General features: G+C 48.2%; 1 protein-coding gene across 1 annotated transcript in view; it reads left to right on the top strand.

The window, feature by feature from the left end:
* Positions 1 to 17588, top strand: part of LOC121285005 (microsomal triglyceride transfer protein) — an 80042-nt gene that overhangs the window by 9188 nt on the left and 53266 nt on the right. The window contains exons 4-5 of the mRNA XM_041201076.1: positions 5605 to 5761; positions 7210 to 7288. Coding sequence (XP_041057010.1) covers positions 5605 to 5761; positions 7210 to 7288 — 236 coding nt within the window. The remainder of the gene's footprint in view (positions 1 to 5604; positions 5762 to 7209; positions 7289 to 17588) is intronic.

Here is a 17588-nt window from a genome sequence, read left to right as displayed (position 1 = left end):
GTGCTGTCTAAGAAGCCTCGGCAAACTCCTGCAGTGCATCTTGTAGATGGTAAAAACTGCTGCTACTGTGCATCAGTGGTGGAGGGAGGGAATGTTAGTAGATGTGGTGCCAATCAAGCTTTGTCCTGGATGGTGTCAAGCTTCTTGAGTGTTGTGGGAGCTGCACTTATCCAGACAAGTGGAGAGTATTCCATCACACTCCTGACTTGTGCCTTGTAGATGGTGGACAGTCTTTGGGGAGTCAGGAGGTGAGTTACTTGTTGCACTATTCCTAGTCTCTGACCTGCTCTTGTAGCCACAGTATTTATATGGCTAGTCCAGTTCAGTTTCTGGTCAATGGTAACTCCCAGGATGTTTGTAGTTGGGGATTCATTGATGGTAATGCCATTGAACATCAAGGGGCGATGGTTAGATTCTCTCTTGTTGGAGAAGGTCATAGCCTGACACTTGTGTGGTGCGAATGTTACTTACCACTTGTCAGCCCAAGCCTGGATATTGTCCAGGTTTTGCTGCATTTGAACATGGACTGCTTCACTATCTGAGGAGTCATAAATGGTGCTGAACATTGTGCAATCTTCAGCGAACATCCCCACTTCTGACCTTATGACGAAAGGAAGGTCATTGATGAAGCAGCTGAAGATGGTTGGGCTGAGGACACTACCCTGAGGAACTCCTGCAGTGATGTCCTGGAGCTGAGATGACTGACCTCCAACAACCACAACCATCTTCCTTTGTGTTAGGTATGACTCTAATCAGTGAGTTTTCCCCTTGATTCCCATTGACTCCAGTTTTGCTCGGGCTCCTTGATGCGACACTCGGTCAAATGTGGCCTTAATGTCAAGGGCAGTCACTCTCACCTCACCTCGGGAATTCAGCTCTTTTGTCCGTGTTTGAACCAAGGCTGTAATGAGGTCAGGAGCTGAATGGACCTGGCAAAACCCAAACTGGGCAATCAGTGAGCAAGTTATTGCTAAGCAAGTGCCGCTTGATAGCACTGTTGATGACCCCTTCCATTGCTTTACTGATGATGGAGATTAGACTGATGGGGCGGTAATTGGCCAGGTTGGATTTTTCCGGCTTTCTGTGTACAGGACATACCTGGGCAATTTTTCACATAGCTGGGTAGATGCCAGTGTTGGAGCTGTACTGGAACACTTGTCTAGGGGCGCAGCAAGTTCTGGTGCACGTCTTCAGTACTATTGCCGGAATATTATCAGGGCCCATAGCCTTTGCACTACCCATTGCTTTCAACTGTTTCTTGATATCACGTGGAGTGAATCGAATTGACTGAAGTCCGGCATCTGTGATGCTGGGGACCTCCAGAGGAGGCTGAGATGGATCATCCACTCGGCACTTCTGGCTGAAGATTGTAGCAAATGCTTCAGCCTTATCTTTTGCACTGATGTGCTGGGCTCCCCCATCATTGAGGATGGGGATATTTGTGGAGCCTCCTCCTCCGGTGAGCTGTTTAATTGTCCACCAACATTCACGACTGGATGTGGCAGGACTGCAGAGCTTAGATCTGATCCGTTGGATGTGGGATTGCTTAGCTCTGTTTATCACTTGCTGCTTATGTTGTTTGGTACACAAGTAGTCCTGTGTTATAGCTTCATTTTTAGGTTTGCCTGGTGCTGCTTCTTGCACACCCTACTGCACTCTTCATTGAACCAGGGTTGATGGTAATGGTGGAGTTGGGGATATGACGGGTCATGAGGTTACAGATTGTGTTTGAGTACAATTCTGCTGCTGCTGACTGCCCACAGTGCCTCATGGATGCCCAGTCTTGAGTTGCTATATCTGTTCAAAAGCTATCCCATTTAGCACGGTGGTAGTGCCACATAACATGATGGAGAGCATCCTCAACGTGAAGGCTGGACTTCGTCTCCACAATGACTGTGCGATGGTCACTCCTACCAATACTGTCAAGGACAGGAAGACAGGTTGGTGAGGATGAGGTCAAATATGTTTTTCCCTCACCACCTGCCGCAGACTCAGCTATATTCTTTAGGGCTCAGCCAGAAGTGGTGCTACTGAGCCACTCTTGGTGATGGACTTTGAAGGCCCCCACCCAGAATACATTCTGTGCCCTTGCCACCTCAGTGCTTCCTCCAAGTGGTGTGCAACATGGAGATGCACTGATTCATCAGCTGAGGGAGGGCGGAATGAGGTAATTACCAGGAGGTTTCCTTGCCCAGGTTTGACCTGATACCATGAGGCTCCCAGGGCACCTGCCTCCTGATTGAATACCACTGTGCCACCACCTCTGCTGGGCCTGTCCTGCCGGTGGGACAGGACATTTCCAAGGATGGTGATGGTGGTGTCTGGCACATTATCTGTAAGGTATGATCCTGTGAGGATGACTATGTCAGGCTGTTGGTTGACTAGTTTGTGAGACAGCTCTCCCAGTTTTGGCACTAGCCCCCAGATGCTAGTAAGGAGGACTTCGCAGAGTCGAAAGGGCTGAGTTTGCTGGTGGCTAGGTCGAGGCTGGGTGGTCCATCTGGCTTCATTCCTTTTTTGAGACTTTTTAGTGGGTTTGACACAACTGAGTGACTTGCTCGGCCATTTCAGCGTCATCCACAATGCTATGGGTCTGGAGTCATATGTAGCACCAGACCAGACCAGGTAAGGACAGCAGATTTCCTTCTCTAAAGGACATTGGTGAACCAGGTGGGTTTTTATGACAATTGAATCATGGTCATCATTAGAATTTTAATTCCAGATTTTTATTGAATTCAAATTCCACCATCTGCCATGGCAGGATTTTAATGCAGCATCAGTAGGAGTGACCACTGCACAGTCATTGTGGAGACGAGGTCCAGCCTTCACACTGAGGATGCCCGCCATCATGTTGTGTGGCACTATCACCATGCTAAATAGGATTTGAACCAGGGTCCCCAGAGCGTTACCCCAGGTCTCTGGATTACTAGTCCAGTGTCAATACCACTAGCCGTCACCTTGCCAGCGATGCCCAGATCCCACAGAAGAATAAAAAAAAATGCATGGTTCATCAACCTCCAGGAATCAGCATCACATCTTTTACACATTACATATTTGTGCTATACTTGGTTGGCTCAAATCTCAATCAATCAAGAAAGGAGAGAAAGGACTGCATTTTATATAGCACCTTTACAACTTTGGGATGTCCCAAAATATCTCACAGCCAAGGACGTACTTTTTTAACGTTGTAATTAGGAAACCTGTCAAATAGCAAGAATGAAAGTCATCAATTGTGATACTCCAAAAGCTATAAACCATGTGTAGCAAGTCAGCAATCACTGCCTCTTTTATTTAAAGAAAAGGCAAATCACTCCAAATATGTCTTGAACCTTGTCTGCCATTCTGCATTCTGTATTAAGCTAAGAACTGGAAATAAAGTGTAAAAATAAACAAATAATTGCAAAATTTATAAAAAGTAGTATTCAGTTTATCTAAGCAATAAACCAGAAAACTGATTTACATGCACATAGAACACCTTATCACATCCTCATGACATTTAAGAACGCTTCATAACCAATGATTTACATTTGTATTTTCTGTGTATGAAATGAATCTTAGAGGCTTGTACATTATTTGAGAAACCTTGGACTTGAGTTCAAGGACTTCCCAGCAATAATTTTACCTATCAGCAAAACAGGTTACAAACATAACTCACAAATGACGGCCTATAATTCCCAGTAATACACCGAGTCTGTGAAAACTCTCAGACGTGAGGTGAGAGTGACTGTCCTTAACATCAAAGCAGCATTCTACTGGTACTGAGGGGCTCGAATAAAACTGAAATCAAGTGATCAGGTGGAGGAATGGGGTGGTCTTTCCAGTGACTGGAGCCATACCTGGTAGCAGGGGAAGGTTATTGTGATTGTTGGAAGACAATCATCTCAGCTACAGGAATTCCTCAGGACAGCTTTAGTCTTAGTAGAACAGAAAAGCAGAATTTTTTTTAAACTAAGACTCCTAAATGTTGTATTCATGCAAGGAACATGAAAAGTTGAGCATTCAGGTGTAGCTGGCAATTAGGAAAGCAAGTGGCATGTTGGTCTTTATTGCAAGGGGATTGGAGTATAAGAATAAAGAAGTCTTTCTACAATTGTACTGGGCTTTCCACACTTGGAATACTGTGTGCAGTTTTGGTTTCCATATTTAAAGAAGGTTATACTTGCATTGGAGGCTGTACAGCAAAAGTTCACTAAACTGGTTCCTGGGATAAGAAGATTGTCCTATGATGAGAGACTGAGTAAATTGGGTCCATGTTCTCTGGAGTTTAGAAGAATGAGAGGTGATCTCATTGAAATATTCAAGATTTTGAAGGGGCTTCACGGGGTAGACACAGAGAGATTGTTTACCCTGGCTGGAGAATCTAACACATGGGCCAAATCTCAGAATAAGAGACCAATCATTTAGGATTGAGATGGGGAGAAATTTCTTCACTCAAAGAGTTTTGAACCTTTGGAATTCTCCACCCCAGCAGGTTGTGGATGCTCCATTGTTGACTACATTTAAGGCTGGGATAGACAGATTTTTGATCTCTCAGGAAATCAATGTATCTGGAGAGCAGGTGGGAAAGTAGAATTGTTGCCAGAGATCAGCCATGATTGTATTGAATGGCAGAGCAGGCTTGAGGGGCTATGTGGTCTACTACTGCTCCTTTTTCTCATGTGCTTATGGCTGCTCTGTGGTTGGATGCTGCTTCATTATTGCTGCTTCATCAATAACCTTCCATCCTAAGGCCAGAGGTGGAGATGTTCACTGATGATTTCAGTGTTCAGCTTTATTCACAACTGCCCAGATACTGAAGCATTCCAGGCCCACATGCAGCAAGGTTTGGGTTGATAAGTGACAAGTAACATTTGTGCCACCTAAGTGCCAGGCAGTGACACCAGCCAGGGCAAAGTAGTCTGTTTGGTTGGCCCCTCATCAACTAGCCCTTGGATTTCTGGGGGCGGGGCGTGGGGGGAGAGTCCGGCGGGGTGAGTGGGGGGTTGCAGAATGGGCATAACAAGATACTGCCTGCCACAGACACAGAGTCCAGTGTTAGCATGTATATGAGGCTATAGGGTGTTTCCATAAGGCACCCAGATTGAGAGACACCCCACAGCTCAAGATGTCTTGCTAAAGATAAGTTCTTTTTTATGCTTAGTGGCGTCATCTTTGGCTGAAACAGCACTTGAGAGGCTCAACACCGTCAAGGCTGAAGCAAGCTACTATGAAGTGCATCCATCTCCTTAAACATTTACCCCCCTTCACCACTGTAGCAGTGTGTAACATCTGTAGGATATACTGCAGCAGCTCACTGGCTGATGTCTGTCCTAAATGTGACTCCAGTCCAATGTCTATATGTTATTACCTGCCCTCAGAAGAGTCTTAGCAAACCACTCTGCTGTATCATACTGCTACAAAGGATCAGATGTTGAGAAAGGGACCACTTTTTCAAGGCTGCTAGGGCTGGGCTAGCAATAACTGCCAACTGTGCCATCGATGCCCACATCCGGAGAGATAATGAATTAAAATAGCGCCTCTGTTTTCTCATTGAATTTATCAATCTGAATCTGAAGAGCTACAAGTCAACTTTATAACTTTTATTTTTTTTTGTTTTCATTGCAGCCGTGTGAAGACCATCAAGAAAACCCAAAAAATAAATCACCTCCAGGAACAAATCTCCTTGTCTGTTGTGTCTTCGCCCACAGACTGTCCTCAGAACACTGCAGCAGACACCACAACTCCTCCCTGTTTTATAATCACCCCGACAAGCCCCCCTCGTGTAACTTCCCTAACTAGCTCCTCCCCCAATACTGGCCTGCCTAGTTCCTCCACAAGAGCTACTTACCCCGGCCCCAGTCCCGTCACTAGCCCAAATAACCCACCTTCTGTATTACCACTGAAAATGTCTTCCCTTGTGACTGCCCTGCCGATTATTTCCCCTGGAACTGCTCTGACTGCTTCCTCCACCAAATCTGGTCTGACCAACCCCTCTGTTATAATTACCATGACTGAAAGCTTTACTGTAACTGCCCTGCCTGTGCCATCTATTGTAATTACTCTGACTGGCCCTCCTCCTGTGACAGTCCACACTATCCCCTCTGCTATAATTACCCTTACTTGTCCAAAGCTGTCAGTACCCAGCCTTGCCCTAACTGTTCAGAATAGCCCCTATGGTGTAACTGGTCCAACCTGATATCAGTCATTTACCATTCCTGACTGTTAGCACCGTTCCCATATCATTTGTCTTCTCCTAACAGCAGCAAACGACATGAGAAAATTCACTAACTTAACATGACGGTAGAAATTTTCCAGACTTTCCCGACTTCTTGACATAGCATCAGCTCAGATTTACGCAGTGTTTTAACTGGAGAAGATATTTTGCAGGACCTCAGGAGGACGGACATGGAGCCGAAGGAGGAATGAGTAGGAGCGCTTGTTCAAAAACCTGGTCAGAGAGGTGGGTTTTAAGGAGGGGAAGGAGAGAGTTGGAGGGATTTAAAGTTGGACTGGGGCAGCTGAATGCAAATTTCTCAATAGCTGTTGGGCGAGGCGTGTGGAAACTGACTCCTCTGTTCCAGCTCAACCTCAGCCACATCCATTACCATATTTAAGGGATACCCTCAGCAGATCCTTTGTCCCTTTTTATACGCAGCAAATGGAATCAGAGCCCAGACATCTAGGATTGCTAGGTGCCAAATAGTACAAGTGACAACAGCCACTTTACTTAGGTTCTGTAAAGTAGTAAAACATTACAAGGTGCTTCGCCGGAGAACTATCAAACAAAATTTGACACGGAGCCATGTGACAAGACATTAGGACAGGTGACCAAAGGAAAGAGGTAGAGAGGCAGAGTGGTTTAGGGAGGGAATTCCAGCAGCTGAAGGTATGGCCACCAATTGTGGGGCGATGGAAACTGGGGATGCTCAAGAGGCCAGAAACGCATAGATCGCAAGTATGTCTATTAATGGGCCAAAAAGGAGATTAGTGCTGAGTTTTGAGGTCACGTAAGACCCTGCTATTGTAATATCATTTTAGTTTTCGTTTGCTACATAGTCTCTTGTGAGCCCTAGTGCCAATTGTTCTTTGATTTATTTGCAGCACTGTCACTAACACCAGCATGTTTCCCAATGGCAGTCTTTTTGCAAAGAACCAAGATGAAGGTCAAGCAGGCCGCTGGAAAGATGCTGCAAGGGTTAAGCTGCATACGAGGAACTCATTGCCTGACAGCCAGTACCCTCATACATTTGTCTGCCAAATCGAGGTCTGGATATCACTGTCTGCAGAAGAGTTGGCACTGGCTCTGAAGGTATGTTGTGATAGAAGGTTTGATGCACAGGCTTGCATGAAGATCTAGCTTAACTGCCTTGCGATTCACAGCATTTTACACTTTCTGTGACACTGCACTAAAGAAGGCATGCTGTAAGTGATCATTGGGCAGCTAGAGACCTGATTGGCCACACGGTGTTGCTGCTAATGATCTGATTGGCCACACTGCTCTGCCAGTAATTGTCTGATTGGCCACACTGCATTGCCACTAAGGATGTGATTGGTCACACACAGTTATCACCCATCATTTGTGTACCTACCTAGCAATAGTTGCAGGCAGTGTCTTCATTCGATCAGCAGAGAGCCATTTATAGGGCTGTGAGTATGCCTGCTGATAGCAGATACCACAAGGCAGGAACAAGGCTTGAGACTGAACTGCTCAGCTATGGCCTCAAGCCTTCTCTTGCGGGTTTATTTCCCCTTCATTATTTTTGTCTGCCAGTCTGCCATGGCAATGGCTGGTAAGGGATTGAGATATCTTTGTGGCTCTGGCCGATCCTTTCGTCAGTCTACGAAAGAGTTGATGGCAGTTACCTTGCTGATTGCTGTGCAGGTTGGGGGAGAGGCAACAGCCAAGAAGAGTACAAGATCACCACCTAACCAATCCTTGCAGGGCGTGTCGCAGACACATTTTAATTCTTTAACAAGAAAAATACACAACCTTGAAAGTTCCGAAGCACTTTTCAGCCAATGAAATACTTTTTGAAGTGTGGTCACTATTGTGACACAGGAAACGAGGCAGCCAATGAGCGCACAGGAAGCACCCACAACCAGCAGTGTGACAATGACCAGGTAATCTGCTTTTAGTGATGTTGCTTAAGGGTTAAACATTAGCCAGAACACGGGAGAACTTCCCTACCCTTCTTTGAAATAAAGTCATGGGATCTTTGATACCTACCTGAGGTTTAACGCCTCACCTGGAAACAGCACTTCATGGTGGTGCCCAGGACTGTTAGCCTCAGTTTTATATTCGTTGAGTCAATGCTGCCACAACAATGTCGATGTTTATACTTTGGGATGAGGTGATACCTCAAAACATTACAGTTTTCAATTAAACATTACAGGCCTAGATCTTTTCCATGCCCTTTCAGTTTGAGTTTTGAGTAGGAGGCTTCTGTAGTTCAAATAACTTCTTGTTGGTTCATCATCGGCATGCCCCTAGAGGGAGGCAGAGGCCTGGAGTGAAAGGTTTTTGTTCAATTCTGCAGACAGTGGAGCTGTAACACAAAGGGGCAGAATCGTCCCAGATTTGCACTAAGTGCTGTAGTGGGCGTGAACAAAGGTGCTTTACCCGACAGCCGCAATGGCGGGTTTTCACACCGTATCGTCCCCTTCCCGCAAGTAACGCAAAACATGCCGGATTGCTGGCTGGCAGCCTCCGATTTGTCTGCTGTTACCTCGCGCCTTCCTCTAAGTATGGGGCACCATATTTAAGCTGCATGCACACTTCTCAATGTTTGCAGCCCAGGACTGGTCCGGTGAAGACATGGCCCCAAAAGCCAAGAGGAGTGCAGCAGCTCGATTCAGTGACACATCCCTGGGACGCCTTCAGGACACTATGGAGGTCCGCTGCCATGTCCTCTATGCTCGCTCTGGCCGCAGGAGGCCCATCTGTCTCACCGCTGTGACTTGGGACCCGGTGGCAGAGCTGGTCAGTGCCAACGCTGCACACAGGAGGTCGGCCATCCAATGCAGAAAGAGGATGAATGATCTCATCCGTGCCGACAGGGTAAGTTAACCATCTCATCACTCTCAACTCACCCACTCACAAGCCCATCACACATTCACTGGTATCTCACTCACTGCCAGCTCAAGGAACATCACCGCTCGATTTCTCTCACACGCACCCTCACATCTCCATCTGGCCTCATCTCCACTGGAGATAGCCTCCTCATCTTGTACATGGCTCCACTCAGCACACACCATGCCTGGCATTCTTCTCATTTGGCCTGGCATGTGTCTTGCTCACACTCTCTCCATCTGTCTTTATGCATGAAAAGATCACGCACAGAGAGGCCCCAGACCGCAGGTGGAGTGCCGGACATCAAAGTCCTCACTCCCTTTGAGAGTCATGTGTTGGTGCTGATCAGTGAGGACGTGGACCATTCCAGCGGTGACGGTGAGATTGGTGGTGAACACCCATGTGAGGATCCTGCGCCACATCATCCCTCTCTCAACTCTACTCTGAGTCCAATGTTCTGTGTGTAACGTGGCTGCCAAGCACTAATAATCTCCACTTTCTGTCTGAGGCACATCTGTAACGTTGCCCTCAGGCAACATTGACCCTGACCCCAGCACCAAGAGCAGCTCGATTGAGGACCCTGAGGGCAGCACCATTGAAGACCCATCACGGCGCTCACCCACACCTTCCACCAGCGCAGCGACACACACCTCAGCGGGATCTAGATGTAGAACAGCCCCGGGGTCACAACCTGGTGAGCACAGCACAGAATCTGTTCCACAGCAGCTGGAGACAGGGACATCCAAGGTCGCTGGCACTCGGAGGACTGCTGGAGGCAAGGAATCTGCCGAGTCCGAGTCAGATGATGATCCTCTGGACTCGGTCCTCAATCAGTTGTAGGAACTGCAAAGACAATCACGGGAACATCAGGAATGGATGTCTGGTGCACTCCTCAGTTTGCAAGGGATGTAGGAGGAGACTGTCCGCTTTCAGTCCGAGGTAATAGCGCCGGGATGCCAATGCCTCAAGGTCAACACTGGTATTATGGCAGCTGCCATAAAGACCTTGGTCCAAGACATTGGTCCTGCACTGCTGCGCAGGCTCAAATCCATTGCTGATGCCATAGTTGGCCTCCAACTGTGTCAATGCGAGAGGGGTGCAGGACAGCTCGATCTCACCCCAGCTTCCCCTTCTCCTCAAGGAATCAGCCAGGGGCCCTTAGGCACCCAAAGGGAGGAGGATCATCAGATGCACACCCTGGAGCCATCCACCCAGGTGATTCCGGGAGTGTCTGACCCATCCAAATCCTCTCTTCCTGTGACCCCAACAGCTCTGCAGCTCGAGGAGGGTGCAACTGCCGCACAGCAGGACCCTGAAAGCAAGCTGGGGCCCTCCAGGTCTTGGCCGTCCAGAGGACACATGCCAAAGTCACCACGGACAGGGTGTCACAGTCAGCAGGCTGCCCCCACCTCCACTGTGGATATCCGGGGAGCACCAACACATAGCGGCAGGGTAAGGAAGGTTAAGAAGATGTAGTTACACGGTGAGAGCACGGGTGTTAATCACTTGTACATAATGTCTATTATGGTAAATAAACTCCCAAGAATGTCTCCTTGCCTATGGTTCCTTGTTATGATGAGCAGTGTTCATGTTACTCAGATGTGAAACCTTGGTTCTTGCAACATTCAGACCTGAGTGAAGGTCCTGCTACACATTCACTGGACACATGAGTGATGCTTGCACCTCGATGGTGCTTGCATTGCTGCCAGAATGTCGTGGTAGGAGTCTCAGAGTTCCATCATTCTCTCTGTGTGGCTCTCAGCACCTTTAAGCTGGGGCTGGCCCCCCCCCATCTCTTCAGCATCTGTGACTGGTGATGGCATGTTCCTGAAGGGGACAGGGGCTGAAGGCTGACAAAGAATCAGATGCTTTTAAAGGTTCACGACTATGGCATCTCCATGATATGACCCTGATCACAGAGCACAAGCAAGTTACCCTCAGCCTGACAGGAGTCAGACATTCACGGAGACAATGTGAAGATCTGTGGAATGTCCTCACTGCATGTCATCATCATCCTCCTGGAATCTAGCGACTATTAGGGCCTCCGCTGTGTCTCCATAACATGAGCCTGAGCACCGAGGGTATGTGTGCTGCATTCAGCCATGCAGGAGTCAAACGTTCACAGATGCAAGGTGAGGATGTCAGGACTGTCCTCACTGCCTCTCATCATCATCGTACGTGAATCTTACGGCTATGAGGACCTCCCAAGCGCCTGCCCCGTCTGGCCAGTGCAATGGCCACATCACTGGCGCCCTTGCCTTCGAGGACCTCATCACCATCATACCTTTCGATGTTGTCCACATCGGAGGAGACGTGCAGCTCTTCCATCTCCCCAGACCGGTCCTCCCCTGGTCACAGCATCAGATTGTGTAGCGCGCAGCAAGCTATGATGATACGTGACACCCACTACGGACTGTAGTGCAGTCTCCACCGGACCTGTCGAGGCACCGGAACCTCATTTTCAAAATGCCAATCGTTTGCTCCACCGAAGTCTGGGTTGCAGCTTGAGCCTCATTATCCCGTCGCTCTGCTGCAGCCTGAGGTCATCAGCCACGGCCTCTGTGGGCAGCCCTTGTCCCCGAGGAGCCGACCCTGCAGCCTGTGTGGACCCTGGAAGATGTCAGGGATCTGAGACCTGCTCAGGATGTAGGAGACGTGGACGCTCCTTGGGAACCGTGTGCAGACCTGGAGGTGCATTTGTGGTGGTCACATTCCAGCTGAACATTCAGCGAATGGAAGTCCATGCGGTTGACGTAGTCGACTGCTTGTTGCCATGGAGATCTAAGCGCCACATGAGTGCAGTCGATGGCACCCTGCACCTGTGGGAAATCAGAGATCGCCACAAATCCCAGCGCTCCTGCCTCCTGGCTTTCCTGATCCTGGGTGAAATGCACAAAGTCAGTGACCTCCTGGATACGCTTGTGCGTGGAGGTTTGCAGGATCCCACACAGCTCACCTATGGAGCCTTGGAAGGAGCCACAGGTGTAGAAATTGAGCACCGTGGTCACTTTCACGGCCACTGGCAGTGGATGCCCTCCATGTCCCCGTGGTGCCAAATCCTGTAGCAGGCAGCAGGTGTGACCAACCAATTCCCTAGGCGAGTGCAGTCTTCGGCGATATTGGTTCTCAGTCATCTGCAGGAATGACAAGCGCTGTCTACAGACCCTGGGTCTAGCGGAGCACCTACGAATGACGGCTCGCTGTAGATCTTCAGCTGCGTGCACAGCAGGACCTGCCACCCCTTCAGCTAGAGGGGAGGTGCTCCTGCCTTCCAGGCTTCATGATCCTGATATTCTTCCCCTGAAGGACTAAAGAGAGAGACGTATGGGTTAGCATATGTGTTCTAAGAACCTCTCTTGGTTAAGTCTGAAGGCCCCTTCACGCATGCTGGAGAGTGCTGGCCATCAGTTGGATGGCCCATGTGTAGTGCGTTCATTGGCTGTCCGAAAGCCCACCCACCACCGGCCCACTCCACCCGACCGATTGGTGGCAGCTTTGCCCACTGGACTGCAGGCTGCGCCCTCAGCTCAGGCACAGGTATTCTCCTAACCCACACTGCAAGGCTGCACTGTTAGCTTGAACCATGAGGGATACTGGTCCAAACCTGAGTAAAGACATTGCAAGGGGCTGTGGTGCCTCCACCAGTGAGTGCACCATGGCCGCCTCTCACAAGGGGATTCTACCACTTGCCCAGTCGACCGATTGCTGTGCTACCCCCTAAGACACATGTTAATTTGCACTCTGCGCCCGTGGGGGTGAAAGGTTCTTGAGCAATTGGTGGCACTTTCATGCTCCCTGCCACCCACCCCCCCCACCCCCGCGCCGCCCCCCCCCCCCCCCCCCCACTCCTCACCCACAAGCATGCACTTGTGTACTTCTTCAGCCTGTGCTGCTTTGCGCCCCCCCCCACCAACCCGGCATGGCACTAAAATCCAGCTGGGAAAAAGCAACTTGCCTGTGACCTCCCCACCCACCGAACGGGCAGCTTCTCTTCCTTGCTGTCCAGGGGCGATGCTCATGAGCGCTGTGCAAGGTTGTGTGCACTCACCTCCCAGTTCCCCTCAAAGTCTAGCTCGCCAGGTGCACGCCTTTTATAGGCAGTCGTGAAGTGCCTCGTTCTGATGTCACGCCGACGTGGGAGTTAAATTTGATGTGGGGGGTTGATTCTGGCATGAGAGCACAATAATGAGATGCAAATGCATCAAAATTAAGTTCCCGATGTTTGATGGTGGGTAACGCGGCCCACCATTGACATGCAGGATGGACGATCGCAACCTGGTTTCACAATGGCATGAAACTGAATTTTGCCTTCTTGCCATATTGTTCACTCACGCCCACCTTGATGCCCACCGCCAATGGGACCGGACAAAGTTTTTGGGAGCCTATAAGTTACATTTAAGCAGCACCTATCGCATTGTAAAACATCTCGAGTTAGTTCACAGGAACATTGTCAAACAACATTTGACTTTGAATCTCATAAGGAGATATTAAGAAAGGTGACCAACAGTTTGATCAAAAAGGGGGTGCGTCTTAAAGCGGGAGAGGGAAGCGGAGAGGTTTAGGAAGGGATTCCAGAGTTTAGGGCCCAGGCAGCTCAGGGTACAGGTGTCAATGGTGCAGCGATCAAAATCGGGAATGTGCAAGAGGCCAGAATTGAAGATGAGCCGAGATCTTGAAGGACTGTGGGACTGGAGGAGATTACAGAGGTAGAGAGGGGTCGGGGCATGGAGGAATTTGGGAACAAAGATAGGAATTTTAAAATGGAAATGTTCCAGGATTGGGATCCAATGCACGTTAGGGAGCAGAGTGACTCTGGACAGGACTTGGTGCAAGTTGGGACACTGATGGCCGGTTTTGGTTTTATTATTGTTTCTCTCTTGTTTTTAGGATTGGATGACAACTATTGACCATTCTGCCATTCACAAAACCTCGAGACACATCTTTTGTTTCCTCATTTGTCCCATTACCACTCCCCCTTGGCCCTGCACCACCAACTCTTTTGTCATTTAATCTCTCCCGTCTTTCCCTTTTGCTCCTTTCCCATCCCACCTCTGTTCACTTGTTTAAAACCTATCACGTTTCTAACTTCACCCAGTTCTGACAAAAGAGAATGGTGAGTCTGTGGAATTCGCTACCACAGAAAATAGTTGAGGCCAAAACATTGTATGTTTTCAAGAAGGAGTTAGACATAGCTCTTGGGGCGAAAGGGATCAAAGGATATGGGGAGAAAGCGGGAGCAGGCTATTGAGTTGGATGATCAGCTGTGATCGTAATGAATGGCGGAGCAGGCTCGAAGGGCTGAATGGCCTACTCTTCCTATTTTCTATGTATGTTTCTATGAAAGATTATTGACCTGAAACGTTAACTCTCCACAGATGCTGCCAGACCTGCTGAGTGTTTCCAGCACTTTAAAAACATTTCTTTTAATTCATTCATTTGTGGGTTTCGCTGGCTGGGCCAGCATTTATTGTCCATCCCTAACTGCCCTTGAGAAGGTGGTGGTGAGCTGCCTTCTTGAACTGCTGCAGTCCATGGTGGTGTAGGTACACCCACAATGCTATTAAGAATGGAGTTCCAGGATTTTGACCCAGCAACAGTGAAGCAATGGCGATATATTTCCAATTCAGGATGGAGGGGAACCTCCAGGTGGTGGTGTTCCCATGTGTCTGCTGCCCTTGTCCTTCCAGATGGTAGAGGTTGTGGGTTTGGACGGTGCTGTCTAAGGAGCCTTGGTGAATTCCTGTAGTGCATCTTGTAGATGGTACACACTGCTGCCACTGTGCGCGGTGGTGGAGGGAGTGAATGTTTGCGGATGTGGTCCGAATCAAGTGTACTGCTTTGTCCTGGATGGTGTCCAGCTTCTTCAGTGTTGTGGGAGCTGCGCTCATCCAGGCAAGTGGGGAGTATTCCCTCACACTCCTGTTTTGTGCCTTGTAGATGGTGGACAGGCTTTGGGGAGTCAGGAGGTCACATGATTCCTAGCCTCTGACCTGCTCTTGTAGCCACAGTATTTATATGGCTAGTCCAGTTCAGTTTCTGGTCAATGGTAACCCCAAGATGTTGATAGTGATCGTAATGCCATTGAACATCAAGGGGTGATGATTAGATTCTCTCTTGTTGGAGATGGTCATTGCCTAACACTTGTGTGGTGTGAATGTTACTTACCACTTGTCAGCCCAAGTCTGGATATTTCTGGATTATGGGTAGTACAGTTTTGGATGAGCTGAGTTAGAAATAGGCCAGAAAATGATGGGCAGCACACAATCAAATTTCTAGTGTGCGCTTTTTACCAGTGAAAACTCAAGCTTTACCAGTCAGAAAATTAACTCTGAAGTTGACACAAATGTGCTCACTGTGATGCTTAAGAGAGATCATAAATGGAAATATCCCTAAATTAAAGAAATATCCTTTGTTGATAATTTTAGCAAAATTGACCTGAAAACAAAGAAATTGAATTCTCACATACCGTGGTTCTAAGTGCACTGTGCACATTCCAGCGTTCATATTTTATTGTCTACATTTTCAGGTTTGCGAAGATCCTTTGGCCTTGAGGCAAATGCAATATGACTGGGATCAAAACCACCATAAAGTCCGTGGGAGATCTTGTGGTGCTGTGGGTAGTGCCCCAGGGTTCTAAAGAAGAGTCATATTGGACTTGAAGCCTTAACTCTGTTTCTCTCCCCACAGATGCTGAGTTTCTCCAGCATTTTCTGTTTGTATTACAGCTTTATCTCCATTGTGGTTGACATAAATAATCATCGTGGAGGGAAATAGGGAATGGAAAATTTAATTCCGTAATGGAGCCCTGACTATTTTTTCAATTAGTTTAAAACTTCATTGCAGGAGTATTTTAAAGTGATGCTACGCTGCAGACGTATTTCAATTGGCCCATCCATATTTGGGCGGACACCTGGTACACATGGAGACACTGGCAGCGGGAAAATTTCAAATTGGTCAGTTCACTATGGTGATACTCAGTAACATTAATGATCAAGTAGAAAAAGATGTATGAGGTCTTGTGGTGCAGTGGGTAGCATCCCTGCCTCCGAGCCAGAAGCCCCGGGTTCAATGCCCACTCCAGGACTTGACAGCCAAGGAAGGTGCATCATAAGCAGGTTGAGCGTCAACCTGTAAACCCTCCCTACAATGCCAGTGGCAGGAGGTAAGAGTGGGAGAGATTCCTGGCCAGCCATGTCACGGAGGAGAAATTGGAGCCTCTACCATCACCATCCATAGCTCCAGACTACCACATGTATGGAGAAGGGAATGTTGCCACAGCAACTCAGACTCCTTGTGGGGGGGCTGGTTGGCTGAATGGATCAGATTGGTGCCAACAGCGTGGGGTTTTGTCCCTGTTCCAGCATGGTGGATATGGGACCAGCCCCTTTGCCCTACCCGTGGTGGTGATTGTGGCGCGGTGGATCAGACATCTCTTTGGGCAATGAACTCATTCCACAATTCAGTAAGAAAGAAAAGATGACTCTTAACTCCAGTCCTTTGGAGGACAAGCAACCATGTTTTGAAATTCTTTGCTCCTGTTCTCTTCTTTCCGCTTAAGGCAGTTCTTTATGTAACTCCAACTCCACATAACCATCACATCATCAATCATCCGACATTGGAACCCATTCATACTTGAAACATTAAGCGTATCTCTACGATGTCTGGCATGTGTTAGTGCTGCCTGGAGTTCAGTAACTCTTACCCTACTTTAAGTGCAGAATGGATTCACAAGAATGGTTCCAAGGATGAGAAACTTCAGTTATGAAGATAGGTCAAAGAAGTTGGGACTGTTCTCCTTGGAGGAAAGTACATTGAGAGGAGATTTGATAGCTATTCAAAATCTTGAGGGGTCTGGAGAGGGTAGATAGGCAGAAACTGTTCCCACTCATGAAATGATCAAGAACCAGAGGGCACAGATTTAAAGTCATTGGCAAGAGAAGCAAATGTGAAATGAGGAAAAGCTTTTTCATGCAGTGAGTGGCTAAGGTCTGGAATGCACTACCTGAGAGTATGGTGGAGGCAAGTTCAACTGAAGCATTCAAAAGGGGACTAGACAGTTACCTGAAAAGGAAGAATGTGCAGGGTTACAGGGAGAAGACAGGAGAATGGCACTAAGTGAATTGCTCATTTGGACAGCCAGTGCAGACACAATGGACTGACTGACCTCCTCCTGTGCTGTACCAATTCTGTGATTCTGTGAAGCTATTTAAGGACACGGTCCCATTTTTTTTCTCCCTGACTCTTTCCAGCAGAAACTTAATCTGCATTTTAGGATTAGAGTAGTGGGGGGAGTGGTTTGGAGTGGATCCACATCTGATTTTCTCTTGCACCATCCCTACCTCGTAATTCAGTCCATTTGTGCTTAGAGGAGCAAACTCTTCCACTGTGCCAGAGGCCAGATTGTCATGAGTGACTCAGGTCACTGCCTTTACATTGCATTGTGAGGGCAAGTAATATAAAGAGAGTGCTCAGCTGACGCAGTGAAGTGTCGTTCTGCCAGTAGCTGGTGCCCTCATCAGAGTGGGCAGTATTCAGGTGT

Source organism: Carcharodon carcharias, chromosome 1 (assembly GCF_017639515.1).
Source record: "Carcharodon carcharias isolate sCarCar2 chromosome 1, sCarCar2.pri, whole genome shotgun sequence".
In the NCBI taxonomy this organism is placed as follows: domain Eukaryota; kingdom Metazoa; phylum Chordata; class Chondrichthyes; order Lamniformes; family Lamnidae; genus Carcharodon; species Carcharodon carcharias.
The sequence above is the reverse complement of the archived record's forward strand: the minus strand, read 5'-3'. Positions and strand labels throughout refer to the sequence as shown.